The 17,317-nt window shown below is 37.9% G+C and overlaps 1 protein-coding gene and 1 long non-coding RNA gene across 6 annotated transcripts; one reads left to right on the top strand and one right to left on the bottom strand.

The window, feature by feature from the left end:
* The first annotated feature begins 1,542 nt into the window (after positions 1 to 1,542).
* On the top strand, positions 1,543 to 9,881 carry LOC139960033 (uncharacterized). 4 transcript variants are annotated; one of them, XR_011790283.1, is made up of 7 exons: positions 1,543 to 1,992; positions 3,653 to 3,792; positions 4,912 to 4,951; positions 5,886 to 6,019; positions 7,122 to 7,323; positions 7,794 to 7,916; positions 8,884 to 9,881. It is a non-coding gene; the product is annotated as an uncharacterized lncRNA (long non-coding RNA). The 4 variants fall into 4 exon arrangements; XR_011790284.1 differs by lacking the exon at positions 1,543 to 1,992 and adding an exon at positions 2,001 to 3,064; XR_011790285.1 differs by lacking the exon at positions 3,653 to 3,792 and having other exon boundaries at positions 1,546 to 1,992.
* Positions 9,882 to 9,884: 3 nt separating this feature from the next.
* LOC139960032 (uncharacterized) lies at positions 9,885 to 15,061 on the bottom strand. Of its 2 annotated transcripts, none has more exons than XM_071958048.1 (2): positions 14,905 to 15,061; positions 9,885 to 11,631 (listed from the first exon to the last, which is right to left on the bottom strand). In XM_071958048.1, the coding sequence occupies exon 2, from the start codon at positions 11,595 to 11,597 to the stop codon at positions 10,185 to 10,187; it is 1,413 nt and encodes a 470-aa protein (XP_071814149.1). In that variant the 5' UTR covers positions 11,598 to 11,631; positions 14,905 to 15,061; the 3' UTR covers positions 9,885 to 10,184. The 2 variants fall into 2 exon arrangements, with proteins under 2 accessions (XP_071814149.1, XP_071814150.1); XM_071958049.1 differs by having other exon boundaries at positions 14,899 to 15,051.
* Positions 15,062 to 17,317: the final 2,256 nt, after the last annotated feature.

The following is a 17,317-nucleotide window of genomic DNA, read 5'->3' as shown; positions in this document are numbered from 1 at the left end:
TATTCCTTTTAATACGGGTACCAACACCAAATGGTCCGTCTTGAAATAATGAACGGCTTATCTCTGCCCGGAAGTTAAGACACTTGTGAACAAAGGGGGGGGGGGGGTCATCACCCAAACAACTCAAAAGCAGAAGTGATTTTTTTCAGGTAATTTATTTAATGTGTTTACTATGTTCACATCTAAGGGTTAGTAATTCTCTGAAAAGTAGATCAAGCTGTTAACTGTTGTACATTTTAATACACGTGGATTAACGGGAAGACGGTGCGACATCAGAAGAGTGCTTTTTCATTATTTTAGTTACTTATTTTTTTTATATCTTTGTATTTATTTATTATATGTACATAAAATATCTATCTATATAAATATCCGAAATATTTAATATTTCGCTATTTCTGCATCCTCACTTCTCCTAGTTTTTGCTACTATTCGTTGTAATATTTCTGTAGTGAGTGTGGGACTATTGAAGTGTTTCTATAAAATTGTAGTACTTCTTCTAATTTTTCTTATCATATTTATTTGTCTTCTATCCGACACGTTGATCGTTATTATACTGCATGATAATGCTTAACTTCATTGTTATTTAATTTTTGTAATATTTGAATGGATACGTTATTTGGATATTAATGTATAGTTAAAATAAACGGAGGTAAAAAATAAATATTATATCAATGTCTCTGTATTTATTTATTTATAATTGTATTGTATTTTTATCTTTTAACTTACTTAAATACTCTTTTCTTCAATCAAATATCTCTTTATTTTTATTTACAGACTTTTCATCCGAGACGACATAGGAGAAAAAACAATTTAACTCAGTGTGGTGAAAAGTGTAGACGTCGCCATGTCATTCTCGGGGTTAATGATTCTTTGAATGTATCCCCTCACCACATAAAAAAATAGTAAGTTAAAAAAAAACTGTCTTCCAGTATTCTCATCGATACTTCTTGACTCATAACCCTAAAACTCAAGACCAAAAGGCAAGACAAAAAACTGTCTTCCAGTAACCATTTTTCAAAAAAAAAATAATAATCAAAAAAATATATAGAAACTTATATGAAATTTCATTAAAAAAAATAAATAAAAAAAAATAAAATATTAATACAAATATTAACAAAAATGTTACTAAAAATATTAATTCCTCAACACAATAGCCTCATTTGCATAACAAAGGAGGTGTCATACACCATCGTCATTACTACTGTCATTATGGCGTCATCATCTTTCTCTACATGTTTAATTTAGCCTGTCCCAACATAATGACATGTAGAAACTGATAAAGAAATAGTTAGGATAAATTCAAGAATTATATTCCGGTTTTTCTCAGGTCTGATGTGATCAAGACTTTAACAATGTGATTAAACCAGATTAATTACTACATTACAAGAATATATAACAAATATGCTGTAAATGTGTTCTATGTTATATAGTTTTCCAAATATGAAAATTGAGCAAGTAAAATGGAATATATATGTAAGCATATTCACGACGACATGTAAGATGAACTTCTTAAACTAACTTTGTGTTATATGATTAAAACAATGCACTCTAAAAAGAAACGTCTTTTGAAAACGCGTTGGTGTGTTATTTTCTAAACATTCCGTTCAATAGCATCGTCCCGCATGGTAGTGCGCATTGGCTATTGGTGTTAATCCAGTTCTATAAACACTGCCATGTGTTTCCAAAGTTGTGATCGCGTAACGATATTGAGCTCGACGTATGCCTCAAATGTTTTTATCAACACCAGCGTCTTTGTGGTATATTAATATTAACAGCACGGCCCAAGTAGTATTAGCACCCAAGTGTTGATAGCAAATGATGTCACGAATTAAGCCACGCCTTCTTCAGACGTATTGATATATGATTGGTGGATTGAGGCTGACACCACGAGCGCGACACGCGAACGTCGTACGCCTGCAGTGCCTACCTAAATATCATCATCACCTCCTGATTTACCGTTCTGTACCAGTCAGATTGAAAGGAAAAGAAGAGGTATTTTGCAGTCTGCTTAATTTTTGCATTACCTAGATTAATAGGGTGAAATATTAGACGTGAAAATTGAACATAGGCCTAGAACTAGCGACCGTCAGGCCAGAATTGTTGAACTAAAAGGCGGCAAATAGCCTAACGTTAACTGACGCTACACATTGACACAAAACGGAATGCAGATAGCCTAACGTGCTGTCTGCTAACTTGCAACTAAGTCAACAATGCTGAGTTGGACGCAGTCAGTACGGTAGGCTATTTAGCCCTTAGCTGCTAAGTTGGACACAGTCAGTAGGCTATTTAGGCCTAGGCTAGGTCTATGTTAAATTACGGGCCTAGGTTTGGGATCATATCTGCCTATTCAGTTCCGCAAACTGACAAATGAAGCCTATAAAACCCTGAATATGCTCAGAAGAAATAGGGCTAGGCTACCTGGCTCTAATTTAGAATCTGTGACCGAACTAGCCCTACTTCATACCCAGAATGTAATTATAATGATGGAGTCCATGGCTATTCTTACGACTAGTTGTAACAATTATTTATAAACTATTCTTACGACAAAGGCGAATTCAAGCGCAGTAAAGTAAATAAAGCAACTGCGCATGTAGTAGGGGTAACCCTAACTTTAACCCTAAACCCCAATCCTAACCCTAACACTTACCCTAACCGGAAATTATTGTTACTCCTGGTCGTAAAAAATAGTACTCCTGTCATAAAAATAGCAACTGCGCATGCGTAATCGGAAATTATTCTTACGAACAGTCATAAGAATAGCCACTCCTGTACTGACTTAGTGCACAGTGTGATGTACTTCCTGTCACAGATTCTTAATTATTTCCCCAGGCTATGGGTCAATGTTCTTCAATTTACTTACAGATTAGAGGATTAAAGGTGGTGTGCGGAATTCATTTCGTAGGGGCAATTTGGGCTGGATTGTCTTAGTGGTACCGCTTTCTCTGGACTGACTCTTATGACGGTACCGCACCTGCTGGCCAAAGGACCGTCAGATTTTAGGTTATCTGGGGGGCGAACCCACAAACAAGCGCCATCGCTAGGCCCCAACTCCTTGTGATAACTTGTAATTTTGATGTGTTTGTTTGTTTACCAAAAATTTTGAAAATTAATAGCCTGATCAACAGTAAACATGTGCATTACGTCACTGTCATGTGTGCTACGTCATATACCACAGCGCACTGGTGCAGAGCACAGCATGCAGTCGTGAACTTAAGTGATCATGATTTCTAAAAAGTTTCCAGATTAGCCAGAATAATTAAATTTAAGTAGAAAAAACTGTAAGAACTTAACAATACTACCCTAACCCTATCGATTAAATAAATATTAACTGTAGAAATTGTATTTCTAGCCTAACCTAGAACTATCTATGCCTGAGTATAAGCCAAAATGGAACCGGTAAAACTAGTTAAAACTAGAACTCCCACAGTAATGTTAGCTTTACAACAGTCAAAATGAATTATGCCTTAGTAATCTGCTAAACAGGTTGGACTTGGTCGTAATTAAAACCCGATTTTCTCTAGGCCCTAACTAGGCAGTTACTAATATTTAAGTGGTATTTTGTGAAAATTGTCATTTCCTAACCTGTAGAATTTAATAAAATAAGTCTGAAACAGCTCGTAATGTAATAAATACTTGTAATTATCTCACACAGACTGGCAAAACCACCGGAAAAGTGTGCTAAAGCTAGCATGCCAATGTGACACTATGCAGCTATCGGTACTTATAAGTAAATCAAGCCGCAGTTTGTGTTAGCCGCAGTAGCAAACAAGAAAAATCAAGATTTCCTCATTTGTGAGTGTATTGCCACCAGATTTATTATATTGTTCCTAACATCTTATAAATACTAGAAAAAAGCCAATCAAAATCATAATTTTTTGGTTGAACATGTTGCTTGCATCTGGCCACCCCATACTGTATTTCTTACACCATTACACGTAACTGACCCACGCTAGTTTTCTGAAAGTGGAAGCACCGCAGCGAAACATGACACAGTCAACCATTCCAACGTTAGGCTAACTTTATCAGTGGGCCTATCTTAGCCTAGTATTTCACTACAAACGTGCAGGAAAATAGCTATTTGGGGCCAAAGTGACCCCTAGGTGACATTTGGCCTCAAATCCCTGAACGCACCCGTACCTTTGGTCCTCGGTGATACTGACTAACTTTCATGATCATCCAATTTGATCTGTAGGAGAAGCACTTTGCAATTTTTCACACAATGGCCAAAACTGACCTCCATGCTGACCTTTGCCCTAAAATTCCTGAACACCCCATATGTACTATTGGTCAATGGTAATACTGACCAACTTTCATGATCACCACATTTAACCCCTGCAATTTTTCAATGTTTGTCGAATGTTAGCGAAACTTGGTGGGTATGGTCTATCTTCTGTCACGTGAAATTTTAGTATACAGTTGGGGTGACTGGAGGTCATTTGCTCTGTATAATTTGCATAATTTATGCAGTTTTTTAAGTTTGTCAGATTTTCACAAAATCTAGTTGATACGGTAAAAATTCAGTGCTGATAGTTTTTAAGGCAGTAAAGGTCACTGGAGGTCACTTAATATGCCTAATTTGCATAAATTGTTGAATTTTAATAAAAGGTGGCCTGCAGGCTCCTGCCCGATGGTGCCTAGAAATATACCAGGAACTAGTCGTAAAGTCAGTAACAAAAATGATATATTATTAAAGTTTACTGTCAAAACATGGCTTTGTCATTATACATTTCTAAAAGAATCACAATTCACTATAAACAAATAATATAATTAGATTCAAACCCCAAAAGGAAATTCGGACCCAGAACCCGGATTCACACAGTCGGGGTCAAAACTCGTGGATTAATGTTCCTAATGACCTTGTTAGTAATTTTATTTATTTAATTTCTTTTTTTTTGTTGTTTCTCTCCACAGTGCAGTGACCTGTTTCTCTGTTGTGCTATCTCAAGCTTCTGTAAGTTAAGGATGGCATCATTTTGTCCAGTAAATTTTTCAGTTTGGTAGTTTTCAGATACTGTATGTCATGAAATAAACTATTTCTACTAGTGGTTGGGGGTATCTTATCTACTAGGTATAACATCATGGGAGATGAAATTATTCATTGTTGCACCATGTGCAACTACATTGCAGATAATTTTAATCAGTTCACAAATCATATCAGCAGAATCCACAGGAATAACCCTCGCTTTAGGGTCTATGGTGAATTTGGGGACTGGATTTTATACAGGGTATCACACTCCCAGAGCAGACTAATTACCAGTAAGCTTGTTAGGAAATGCATGATGTGAGATAGCAAAACCAGCAAGCAGTACCTCATTAACAAGATAAGTGGAAGATGCAAGGTCAGATTGGTCTCATACAGTACTTGGCTGGTGGAATACCCATAATGAGTAGATGGTCCCCATCATTTTCCAGTGCCGATCTCATCAATATTCATGAGTATGTAGTATGACGAGCCATGGAAGAATACAAAAACTAGGACAGTGCTTCTTTTCACCAGGTTACATTCTAATTAGCATTCTTGACGTGACCCATACCTTCTGCCAAATCTCTCTAAGACACTGTTGACCAGGACCAAACAATAACATCAGTCTGTTGGTGTACTTAACTCAATAGCAGCAAGTGTCTTTCGTAACTCCATGGTTAGACCATCTGCAAAGTGTGCCAAATTGGACCACAACAGGAGTGTTCCTCGTCTCCTCAAGATACCCAGTCACCAAGCATATCATGCCATTGTAAAAGTATATTCATCCCTGATGTTTAGTACTCAGTGGTCAGAGCTTTCTGACTGTTAATGTGCATGTTGCCCTGGTTAATGAAGTGGTATATGTTTTTGGGATGTTTTGCTCTATATGCAAGAAAGCTTTAAATAATTTTTTTCTTTTTAGTCATATTTCAGTAGTAAGCTGAGCTCCAGAATTCATCAGCTGCATTGAAGGAAAACAGAAAAACATCCCTCACCACCTGTTCATCAGCTGAGTCACCAGACATGCCAGTTGCAAAAAAAATTCCACTTGGGAAGGTTGGTTTGCATGCTCTTTACCCTTTACCTACGGACGCTCAGAAGGAAACGGAATAACATATTGCTTTATAGTACAATGATCATGTAAATATGCCTTCAGGTATTTCGGTACCGTCTATTGAGGAACCCCAAAAACCTCAGACAAACTTTCAGCCGATATGAGTGTGAAAGTAAGACACATCTGCTTTTGCGCAATACCCCTTGTGACATCACAAGGGCCACTGTGGGAACCTGTGTAACACAAAGTTAATGCAAAACATACTTTGGAAAACACTGTAACAAATGAACTCAGATTGGGATCTGAATACAAACTTACAAAATTGTTCACAAGATTTTGAAAGAATTTCATTAATTTCCTCTGTAAATATTACCTTTCGTCTTTCCACCACCAAGGTGCAAAGTAGCAGCATTTACTGTGTAGAGTCTATGGGTGGCCTTGGCATCCCCCCCCCCCCTCTCCTTGTGACGTCATCGATGAAGGTGAAATTCATTATAGATAAAATAACTCAACAAGGCATCATGCTCAAATTTTGAATGTTGGGATTTTACATGCCTTCTTTTTCTCTGTGCCAGTTTTGAAACAATCTGTTTCATGACCATAGTTTTGAGGTTTAAAAAGCATATCTAAACAATCGCCAGGTTAGCATAAAATTTTGAAAAATTCACAAGATTTTGGGAGAAAAATATGTCAATTACATAATCCAAAATATAGATGAGGTAATACACGAAAAAAATAGATTCAGCCTTCCATGGTAAAGTAGACTTGCTTGCTGTATATGTAATGAATCCTTGAAAATGTGTATTCCTATTTTTCAGTAATTTGCCCGAGCGCTGGGATGAAAGGTCATTTGTGTCTGAAAAATTTGTGAGCCTACTGAGTCTGGTTCCAAAACGCTTACATTTTATAGGTCTTAACCTGCTCATTTGGGGCCCCAAATGAGCAGGGGTTCTCACTTGGGGACACTGAAAGTATAAGAGGTACAATCTGAATAGAGAGAGACAATGAATCATCAATAAATGTGAATTGTTATTGTGGAACCACACTGTGCCTGCCCTTCATAATACGATTTTGGCAATAAACACAAAATTTATTCAATTCTAGACCTACGACTGGCAAAGTTTTATCCGAAGATGACTTCCTGGAACGTTGCGATGAACTTGTTGATGAATGGAATGGGCAGCGACGTAAAGCCACTATCAAGATGCTAATGGCAGTAGTCCGGCCCTACTTATCATCATGGAGACTTGGCAAAACAGTGAAGGAGGTTGTGGCAATGATTCCTTGCCTGCAGGATGGTGGCTATGTGAGTTGCTATGGTGTCACAATTATGTTCTGATGTAGCCTACCTACAATTGATCTAACACTAAGGTACACATAGAGTACTCTGTGACTGTCTACACAAATTATGTGCATGTGTGTACTGTATGTGTTTTCTGTAGAATCACTTATAGCAGAGTACCATGACCTGTATACGTGGCCCAGCTCTCTTTAGGTGATGTCACTACGTATGCACTCAGCAGTAGGGAATAATATCGGAAGCAGCAGTCTGCTCTGTGTTACCCCAATCGGGGTTTCCCCTATTGTGACGTCACTAGAAGGGACAGTATGAGGCTTAGGTGCAGGAAGGAGAATTATTTTGTGGCTCAGTTTTAAAAATAACATGAAAGACCTTGGCACCCTGGCATTTATCCCCCAATTAGAATGGTTAGTGACCTTACTGTTTGCCATGGGCCACCACTCTTAGTTATTAGGGCTTGCTTTTTATGGTTTCAGATTCTAGAAGAACTGTAGGCATGGATTGGCAGCTCCAACATAGAGAAGGGCCGTCAGTTAATAAAGGCCAATTCCAACAAGCTCTTCAGAAATGTTGCCGAAGTCCTAACTGATGCTCCTTCCGTAAGTTGCCATTTAATCTAAGGGGCTTGGGGTCATAGACACCAGTGTTGTGAGTCGGTAATTTACAGTAAATTTACATGGTGATTTCTGGTAATTTACTGCCATCATAATATACCGTGGTCAAATAGGGTCATATAAGGTAAAATATGGAATACAGCAGTTTTCATGAACAAGGAATCACAAAGTCATTGACTTTCTTGTTTCAGGGGGGAGGCAGGGGTGCACACTAGCTCCTATGCCTTTTCAACACCTGTATGCACTTAATTATGGAGAGGCTTATAAGAGACCCATACTGCAGGGTTTCATTTGGTGAAGTTCGGGTGTCTGACCTGGTATTTGTAGAAGATGCTACCTTGCTTGCAGAGTTTGTGGTTTCTCCGTTGGGATTACAGGTGTCATCGACCAAGACCAACATCTAGTCCTTTGGTGGTATCTTGGACAGTACTGTTGAGTTTGTCCCTGTTTTGGGTGAAAATGTGTAGGTCACTGAGTCCTTTTCTGCCTTGGCAGTGGCTCTGTGTCGTGCGAGCCTGAGTTCATTTTAGTAATTATTTTTAGTCTGGCATGCATGAGTCATGAGGTTGCCGGATAATGGTGTTTGACAATCACGTCATTTGGGCAGAGGGAAAAAGCTCCCCAAGTGTTCAACTCCATTGTGCTTCCAGTCTGCTATACTCTAGTGTGGCATGGACATTCACTGTGGGGCTTAAAAAAGACTAGACTCCTTCATGACTACCTCACTTGATAAAGTAACGCAGCATCCTTGTGTGCAGAAAGTCACAATTATGTGTTTCTATGACAAATGAGCTGTTTTATATTTGAGGTCAAAGGTTATTATTCGGTCCCTTATAGCTTCCTTGAACAGGATATCAGAGTAGGTATATATGAATGGCAACATTATTATTTATGAAATGACTTTCAAGAATATATAGTTACTGTTGATAATATTCATCCTATTTAATTGCAGGTCGACAACATTGACATGCCGGAGGTTGTCCTTCGCCCAGAAGCTTGGCGTGAAGGATAAAGCCCCTCTTGAGCTTCGCAGCCTAACAATTGACAATAACATCAAAATTATTTATGCTGTTGGTGGAGGAGTATTCATTGACTGTGGAACAAACAATTCCCTTAAAGCAATTGTTGCTCTGCTGGGTGGATATTACATTTTTGACTTGAACTATCCGGCCATATATGGACAGCTGCTGGGCTTCCTCCAACAGCATATTCTTGAAGAGCCGTACACATACTTCAAGGGAAGCAATTACCAGCAGTTTTCTAACAAGCTTAAATTTTCCATTAAAGAGCTTTAATTTTTCTTGGCATGATTCTTTTGGAGTTGACAGGTGTTGTGGCTTTTTGGATTCAATGAAGTAGTGGATGTTAATAAAAAGTGCATATTCAATAATCTGTTTCCTTTTGTTTCAGTCCTCTGCACATTTCATGATATACATTGCACTGTTTAAGAGTTCGTAATGTGAACAAGATGTACCACTCTTAATAAGAACAGTTTGTTTCAACCCTCATGTGAGCACAAGTAATTCATTTCCAGATTGAGAAATTAACCCAGTCATCTTTGTGTATATAAAAACTGGGATTTTACCTTAGTTCAAGCAAGGGCTGCTTAGTGTGCTTCACATCTTTTACCAAGCTGGTTCCCAGACTGCCCCGGGGTCATCTAAGGTCATTTTGGAACGAATGGTTAAAACCAAAATGAACACCATGCTTGCTAAAGCATTAATCCCTGTTTCAACACCTAGTGTTGCTTTTAAAACACAATTGTTGTTATAGACGCGTATACGCGTTAATTAAGTGTTACATGGCTGAAGACGCGTTGAGGCGTTAATTTTACATGAACACATAAACGTGTTAATACCTTATCCGATTAACACTAAAACGCGTTCATTAAGTGTTACAAAAATGTGTTAATTTAGGCGTTAAAACATTAACACCATTTGTTAGAGTGTGGTTGCATATTATAGAGGAACTTTTTTTCGCAATCAAACAGATACAAACAAGTATCACATCCTCCCATATACTTTTACAGTATGAGTCAACAAAACATGTAAGAACCACGCTTTTCTCGTAAAGTACGCATGTATCCTATAGTGATATGTAATGCCTATAGTGATAAATGTAATGCCTACCGTACTTTCCATTCAATAGATGTTTTCATCTTCTTGCTTGCAATTTATGGATTTACAGTAAAATGACACATTCTTGGCAGACATTTTGTCTTATTTTAAATGAGGGTAACATTAAAGGTATTAATTAATCCTTAATATTTACCTGGAATAATTTAAACTGAAGTTGTCTAATTTTTACATGTCCATCTGGAATATTGGAGTAATACTTTTTAAGGTTTTTTGTAGCTTCAGTCAAGTATCCCCACTCTCCTGTGATTTTATTTTCCATCTCGCCTGGTCTTTCCTTCAGTATTTTCACACAAGAATCAAATATTTCTTCACAAATCGATGCAGCTTTCTCCGTAACTCTGCGGCCACTATTTGACTTCACTAAGTGCTGGACAAACCGGTGCTGTGTCTCCAAGTGACTTTGTTCAGATGACTTGAATTTTTCAATCGCCTCCAAATAAGTTTCCTCTGCTCTATCATACTCTTTCAACTTGTGATGAGCCCAGGCCTTATTGAGAAGTGCAAAGTAATGTCCAGGCTCCTTTTCGAGGCATTTGTCGATGCAACTCATCTCACCTCGAAGATACCTGTACTTGTCATCATGATTATTACTCTGCTTTGCAACATGACTATATATCAGAGACATTTGGAAGAATATGTCTGATCTAGGCGTCTTCAACTTTTCACCCTTTTGTAACACTTCCAGCGCTTTTAGAAGCTCGTTTTGCCTACGATAAAAACGAGCTTTGACGAGAATCACTTGACACGATTCGTCTCGAGCTTCTTCAATCAGTCGCTTCGCCTCAATGCTTCTCTCTGGAATTCTGATCAAAACTGACGCCATTTCACACCGGGCAGCGTCATTTGTTGGATCTAGCTCGATAGCCTTCTCATAGTATTTAATTTCCTCGTCCATTTCATCGTACCGGTCGGTGTTGCTCTTGGTATCTTTGCGAGCTAACCGTCCGACCAATTCACCACATGTGTGAAACCAAGATGCTTTGGATTGGATTACTTCTGTCGCTCTTTTGTATCTTTGCAGTGCTTCTTGACATCTAGTGAGCCCAAGACGGGCCAGAGCAAATCCCTCTATTACATACATGTAAGCATGAAGCTCCTCTGACTGCGCTGTTGGCTTTGCCAACCAATTTTCCGTCAGCGTTTTGAGCAGCATTTCTCGTTCATCATTAGGCGCCGCGGAGCCACCCTGCTTGAAGTTCTCCAGAAGCCAAAGGCGGTTTGCAGACGACACTGTTAGACAAGCCTGTCGCTCTTGGTTATCGTCAAGTTCACGAGCCTCCTCTTCCCCCTGAAGAAAGAATTCACGAGCCTTCACCGGGTTAAGGTTCACTTCTTTGAACTTCGGGAAGACCTCTATGTACCCTCGAAAAAGCAGAAGGTCACATACTGAATCTCTCCAACCTACCTCGTCTCTCGTTTCAAGTTGACTGTCGAGTTTGTTTACAAGTGTTTTGTAATCCACGGTACAGTCCCTCTCAAGCTGCCAATTAAAGTGGCAGGGGACCTGCTTCCACCAATCTGAATCCATCTTGGTCGTACTTTTGCTTTTCCTTGTAATCGATCTTTGAAAAGGTGATACAAGAAACATAAAATGTTATAAATGATTATCATTGAATTGTGCCTTGCCAACTACCTCGCAAAAACTTACAAAACGGAAAGAGGGGCAGAAAACGGATGGATGGTGAATGGCCAACAAGATCTCGGATCCTTTGTTTTGAAGCAGAAGTTACAATGAATATCTGCCAGCCCAAGTAAAAAGAATAAATTTCAAAATCCTAGCATGATTTCGCAACTAACTTTAGTGCATTAAAGGGTAGCATCACAATGATAAAGGTATTTTACTCTACCCTACATTTTATTGAAATTATGAATTTTTATGTAATGTTTAGTAAATTGATGCTATAAGAATAGGAATTTTAAAATTTTAGAATTTCCACCTCCCCCACTTTTGAAACCCTTTTGAAACGTCAATGGTTGTTTTCCCTATAGGCCATTCCATCAATATATATATATATATATATATATATATATATATATATATATATATATAATATATATATATATATATACATATACATATATATACATATATATATATATATATATATATATATATAAATATATGTATATATGTATATATATATGTATATATATATATATATATATATATATATACCACAACATTGTCTATGGAAACTGTCAACAGTGAAGTATACTGGATACAGATTTTGAGGAAAACAAATATTCTTTTGTCAGTGTTCAGCTACGAAATCATATCTTCATGTTTTCTTCAAGTTAACCTTGAGAGCAAAATCTTCACAACTTCTTACTATTATAAATGTATACAAGGACCTTACGTTTCTATCCTAGTATTATATTCTGTAAAGAGATTATTTAACTAAGTAATTTATCAGTAGTTTTCTCTCTTTGAGAGAATAGTCCATCAGACATGACTATGAAGTAATCGCCTTCTCTAATATGTCAATTTCTCAATGTATTCAAGAACTCTACATACTTTTGTTGTCTACTTTGCCAGAGTGTCTGTCAAAGACAAAATGGTCACAAAGTGATACAGCAAAAAACTTTCGCCGACTCTGCTGAAACACTACTCTCGTACTAATATCAGTTATGACATAAATTTTCAATCGTTGGTTTTGAGACAAATTTTCTTTTTCTTTACTTAAAATACATAAATCAGTTTGCTCGTATTAAAATAATAGACACTTTGTATAGCGCCGGTATCCGCCCGAAGGTGCTCAGTGCGCTTTGCAAAAACAACAGAAAAGGGTTACATAAATGATATTTGGAACAGGTAAGTTTTTAGATTTATCTTGAAGGTCCAAGGCTGTTGACAAGTCTTACTGATTGAGGTAAGTTATTCCACACTTTTGCGGCTGCACAGGAGAAGGATATCTGGCCCCACCGATTCCTTGAAACACGATCCTGGAGTAGGTTTTTGCTGGACGAACGAAGTGCTTGACGAATAAGTCTGTAAACGGCTGTACATGTTCTGACAGGTACACAGGTGCAACATTATTCAGAATTTTACAAACGAAAAGAGCGGTCTTTTAAATGATCCTGTGTTCAACCGGTAACCAGTGTAATTTGTTCAAAATTGGTGTAATGTGGGAAGCTGCTGAGGTTAATGTGATGAGCCTGGCAGCAGAGTTTTGTATTCTATCGCTAGCGATTATAACTTGGCGACCTATATCCAGTTATTAATTAGAACGACCAACAATAATTCTCTTCAACGCCCACCGGTATTCCCGTTCCTAATGGGTGGCAAGCAGTAGTTAGTCCATAGATTGTACTTTTCTAGAACAGTTGAACGAAAGTTACACTTAAACAAATTTGCCTCAGTGCCATTAAGTTTTGGACGGCCCTAAATCATTCTCTATTTCTCTCTTTGTTCCGATAAAATCGCTATCCCTATTTATTTAAGTAAGTTTTCTTAGCCAAAATATATAAACCGTTCTCGAATCTCACAAAATTCACTTCAGTTGTCTTTCAAAGTTTTCACTCGTCAGCTTGTCCCCAATCTCGTCTTCTAATTCTGATATCACTCTTAAACTCTCAAACTCTTAAACTCTCAAACTTATAACGATCATTATCAAATATAGCGTAGAAACTCCCTTTTATTATGTGCGACCCAAATCAGACTAAAACATTTTCCCAGACAGTTCTAAATCTTCCTAACCCCGCCTTAACAGTCACATAAACAGTTGTCTTTTATGAATATTAATATACAAAAAAGGTGCACACAGCTGCAGAAGCTCAGCCCAAGTTTCTATTTGAGAAAGTTGTTTTGATTGAAAATTTCTGAGCTGTTTTAATCCATTGGTTTGTGCGACAAATATAAGACATTCACTAGACAACGATGTCATATCCTTTCCTCCCATCACATTTTTTCCCTGGCCTTTCGCTCCTTCTTAGCAGACATAGTTTGTACAATGTGAGAAAGTTGTATTCCTTTAAAGTGGAAACACTGTCACGAACTTATTTTATGCAGTAGATCATTATACTTATTTACTAGGGATTAACTTTGCCCCATTGAAAAAACAAAGAACCTACAGTATATGAACTTCTTAGTTTTCATTCATACAATGATAGAACAGAAACGTAAAAAAAAATGATTCCTCTGCTAAATCTGCTCAAATGTTGTGGATATCACGTTTGTATTGTGCTGACCCAAAATTGCCTACGTAAATTGCACCCATACAATAATAGAACGACCTGCAACTTGTTTACAATCGACGAGCCACAGAGAATCGTTATAGAGCAGAAATCGGAATCGGCTTCAACAATGCTGGTCATTCTTACATGTCTTCTCCACACACAAACTGTTTAAAAGTTCAAATTAAAAATCTGCCAAGTAGGTCCCTTACAGATATGACATCGAATTACATAGCAAGCCTGCAGAACAAATAAATATTTAACTTGATCTAGTCTCACACGGGTTATATTATTTAAAAAAATAAACGAGAAAATGAACATGGAAGACATTTTTTGCTACTCACACCAAACGCATATTAGTCATGAATACCATAAAGTTGAAAAACAAATTTCATGATCATTGCATATGATCTGTGGCCAACGTGTCTTCATAACTCAAAACTTTACAAAAGGCCCTGTTTTGGGACCTCGCATGACGACAAGTTTTTTTTCCCGAACAACTTTGGTTCACCACCATTCAAACGCTATATCCACAACATTTCAGAAGATTTTGACAAAAGCTCTAGGAAGAGTAGTATTTTCAGAAATGACCCTCGTGTCTTCAAATAATCTTCAATATGATAAAATATGATCGTTTGTATAAAAACTTAACTCACACAAACCTCGCACGAAATGTCGATGACAAAAGATGACGGAACGGCAGTATTTGAAACACGGTGGCAAAAAAAGAGAGAACTTCGGCAACATCGCACGATAGCTGTACCTCAGCTGAAAGCTTGCAGTTGAGCTAATGATACAGCCAGTCCCGGTCGCGATTTTATTTTTCCCAAACAGGTTTGCAATAACGGAATTTTCAACCAATCAGATTCATCGTGACGTCAGCATCAGTAGGGATTTCTTGGAAGTTTGAAGATATACACTGTATCAGAAGAATGATAGGGGTACACGGGGCTTAAAATGTCAAAACACGAAAGTTTATTGACGTCACTGAAACATATGGTTCTTGAGCTGAACAAATTAATATTTCTTTGGAGCGTAGTTAGTCTGAAGTTTCCTGCCTAAAACTTACGCGAATAACCAAGGTGTAATTTACACAACTTTTCTGTTGAATTATGTATCTTCATTGGGCTAAATCATACATAGAGAAAACTATTGAAGAAACACTGTACACAGCGACGTAGCCAGAAATTTGCAAGGGGGAGCACATTTTGCGATTGTTATTGGGGAGGGGTGTAATGGAGGGGTGTTACCTTTTTTTTTGGAACAATTGAAGGTCCTTAGATGCGATCTTGTGCAATGTTTTGCCAGTTTCATCATTATCATATGATATCATATTATCAGCAGATTTTGTTTCCTGTTTGAACTCTTTTACATGTTCTTTTACATATTTTATCAGAAAGACAAACATGGTGCTCTTTTACAATTTTTCCAGAAGGATGATTTTCGTTTATTGTCCAAAATCTGGACTTTAATACATTTGACGAACTTAATGGACAATATAAACGTTCATATTTTGTAAGACAGCCAGATGTGCAGTGGCCTAAAATCAAATATCGTCATCGCAGTGTATTAGCCGTGTTATAATTATTTATAGGAAGCGCGTTATCACGTACGATTACTAGCTTAGCTTCATAACATGTGGTCCGTGCAACAACTTATGACGAATCATAGAGAACGCACGTTGTCGTCGTCGTTGTGCATACGGTTCGCCAACCCTACACCCCAACCCTCTAATCGCTTCCCGATGAGTTACGAAACTTAATTAATTACCCAAAATCCGGTAACACACCACTTCATCGATAACAAGTCGTCCCCGTTTTCTCGCAGTGGCGAATGTGCACTTTTGGCGAAACTGAGTTAAATATTGTTCTTACCTATATATTTCGAGGGTGAAGAATCGGTTGAGCAGGGTTAGAAGTTCTAAAACTGTCTATTTTTTAGTTATTTCTGACTGATTTTTGACGAATGTCCAACTAAGGTCCATCTCTCGTTTTCACATACTGACAAATACTTCAGTCATTAACCACCCAGTAACACAATTGTCTAAGGTCCATGCGTTTTTGCCTAACGACGAATGTTACCCTTTGGAACAAACATAGGCGTACGAGGCGGGGGGGGGCAGGGGGCAGACTGCCCCCCCAAAAAAAAAATTTCCAAAAAGACAAGAAATTCGGGCAAAAGTTCTGACAAATTCGGGCAGCCTAAGAGGAGAAAACAATATATATATATAAATATGCAGTAGCTTGCCCGAATCTTTTTCATATTTTGCCCGACAACCACGCTTTTTGCACAATCGCCCAATCGTGGTGACATGCATGCATGGAGATTAGCAGTCTCTGAAGTGAAAAAACCGCAGTAAACATTTGTTCTAACTAGTTAACTGTATACCTGGACATCCCCGACATGAGTGTATATAAGAAACGTTTTCTTTTTCATGGATGGTGTTGGGGGGGGGGGGGGGAGTGCCTACAAGCCTAAAAGTACAGGTTTATCATATTCTTTGTTATTTGTTATACTATTTTGTGAGACAAACTGCAGTCTCACCCGACACAGCGACATTTTCCGGCCTACAATGTATGTTTTTCTGGAAGTAGCTGATACAATGTTAACATAGTAAATGCGGTAACTAAATAGGAGCTTAAGAAAAATATTGTCCTATTTTTCCCCTTCAAAGTGATTTTACCATTTTTTCTTCTTCTAATTTACCAAATTTTTGGGAGAGTGATTATAAAATAAAGAATGTTTTGATGCAACTTGCAAGGCCTCAGAAGTGCCATTTCCGGCAATCTGAGAGGCCTTTTTTTTTGCAAAAAAAAATCTTGTACGCTACGCGCCAACCGATGGTGGCGCTCCGCTTAGATAGTGTCATGTGAACTTTCGGGCACAAAAGTTTCTGCCCCCCCCCCTTCAAACCGAAATGGTCCCGTAGGCCTATGGGAACAAACCGAGTATAACAACCATGTCATACAGATTTGAGAACCAACTAACTGCCATTTGAAAACACCCAGGATTATTGGAAGGTTATATCTTTATTATTTCCAGCTCGTCTTTTAATTGATTTATGCAGCATTGCAT

Source organism: Apostichopus japonicus, chromosome 19 (genome assembly GCF_037975245.1).
Source record: "Apostichopus japonicus isolate 1M-3 chromosome 19, ASM3797524v1, whole genome shotgun sequence".
Taxonomy (NCBI): Eukaryota; Metazoa; Echinodermata; class Holothuroidea; order Aspidochirotida; family Stichopodidae; genus Apostichopus; species Apostichopus japonicus.
This window is presented reverse-complemented; position numbering and strand designations above follow the sequence as displayed.

Excerpts from the sequence above, each read along its gene's own strand:
- LOC139960032 (XM_071958048.1), bottom strand. The coding sequence starts at position 11,597 with ATGGATTCAGATTGGTGGAAGCAGGTCCCCTGCCACTTTAATTGGCAG.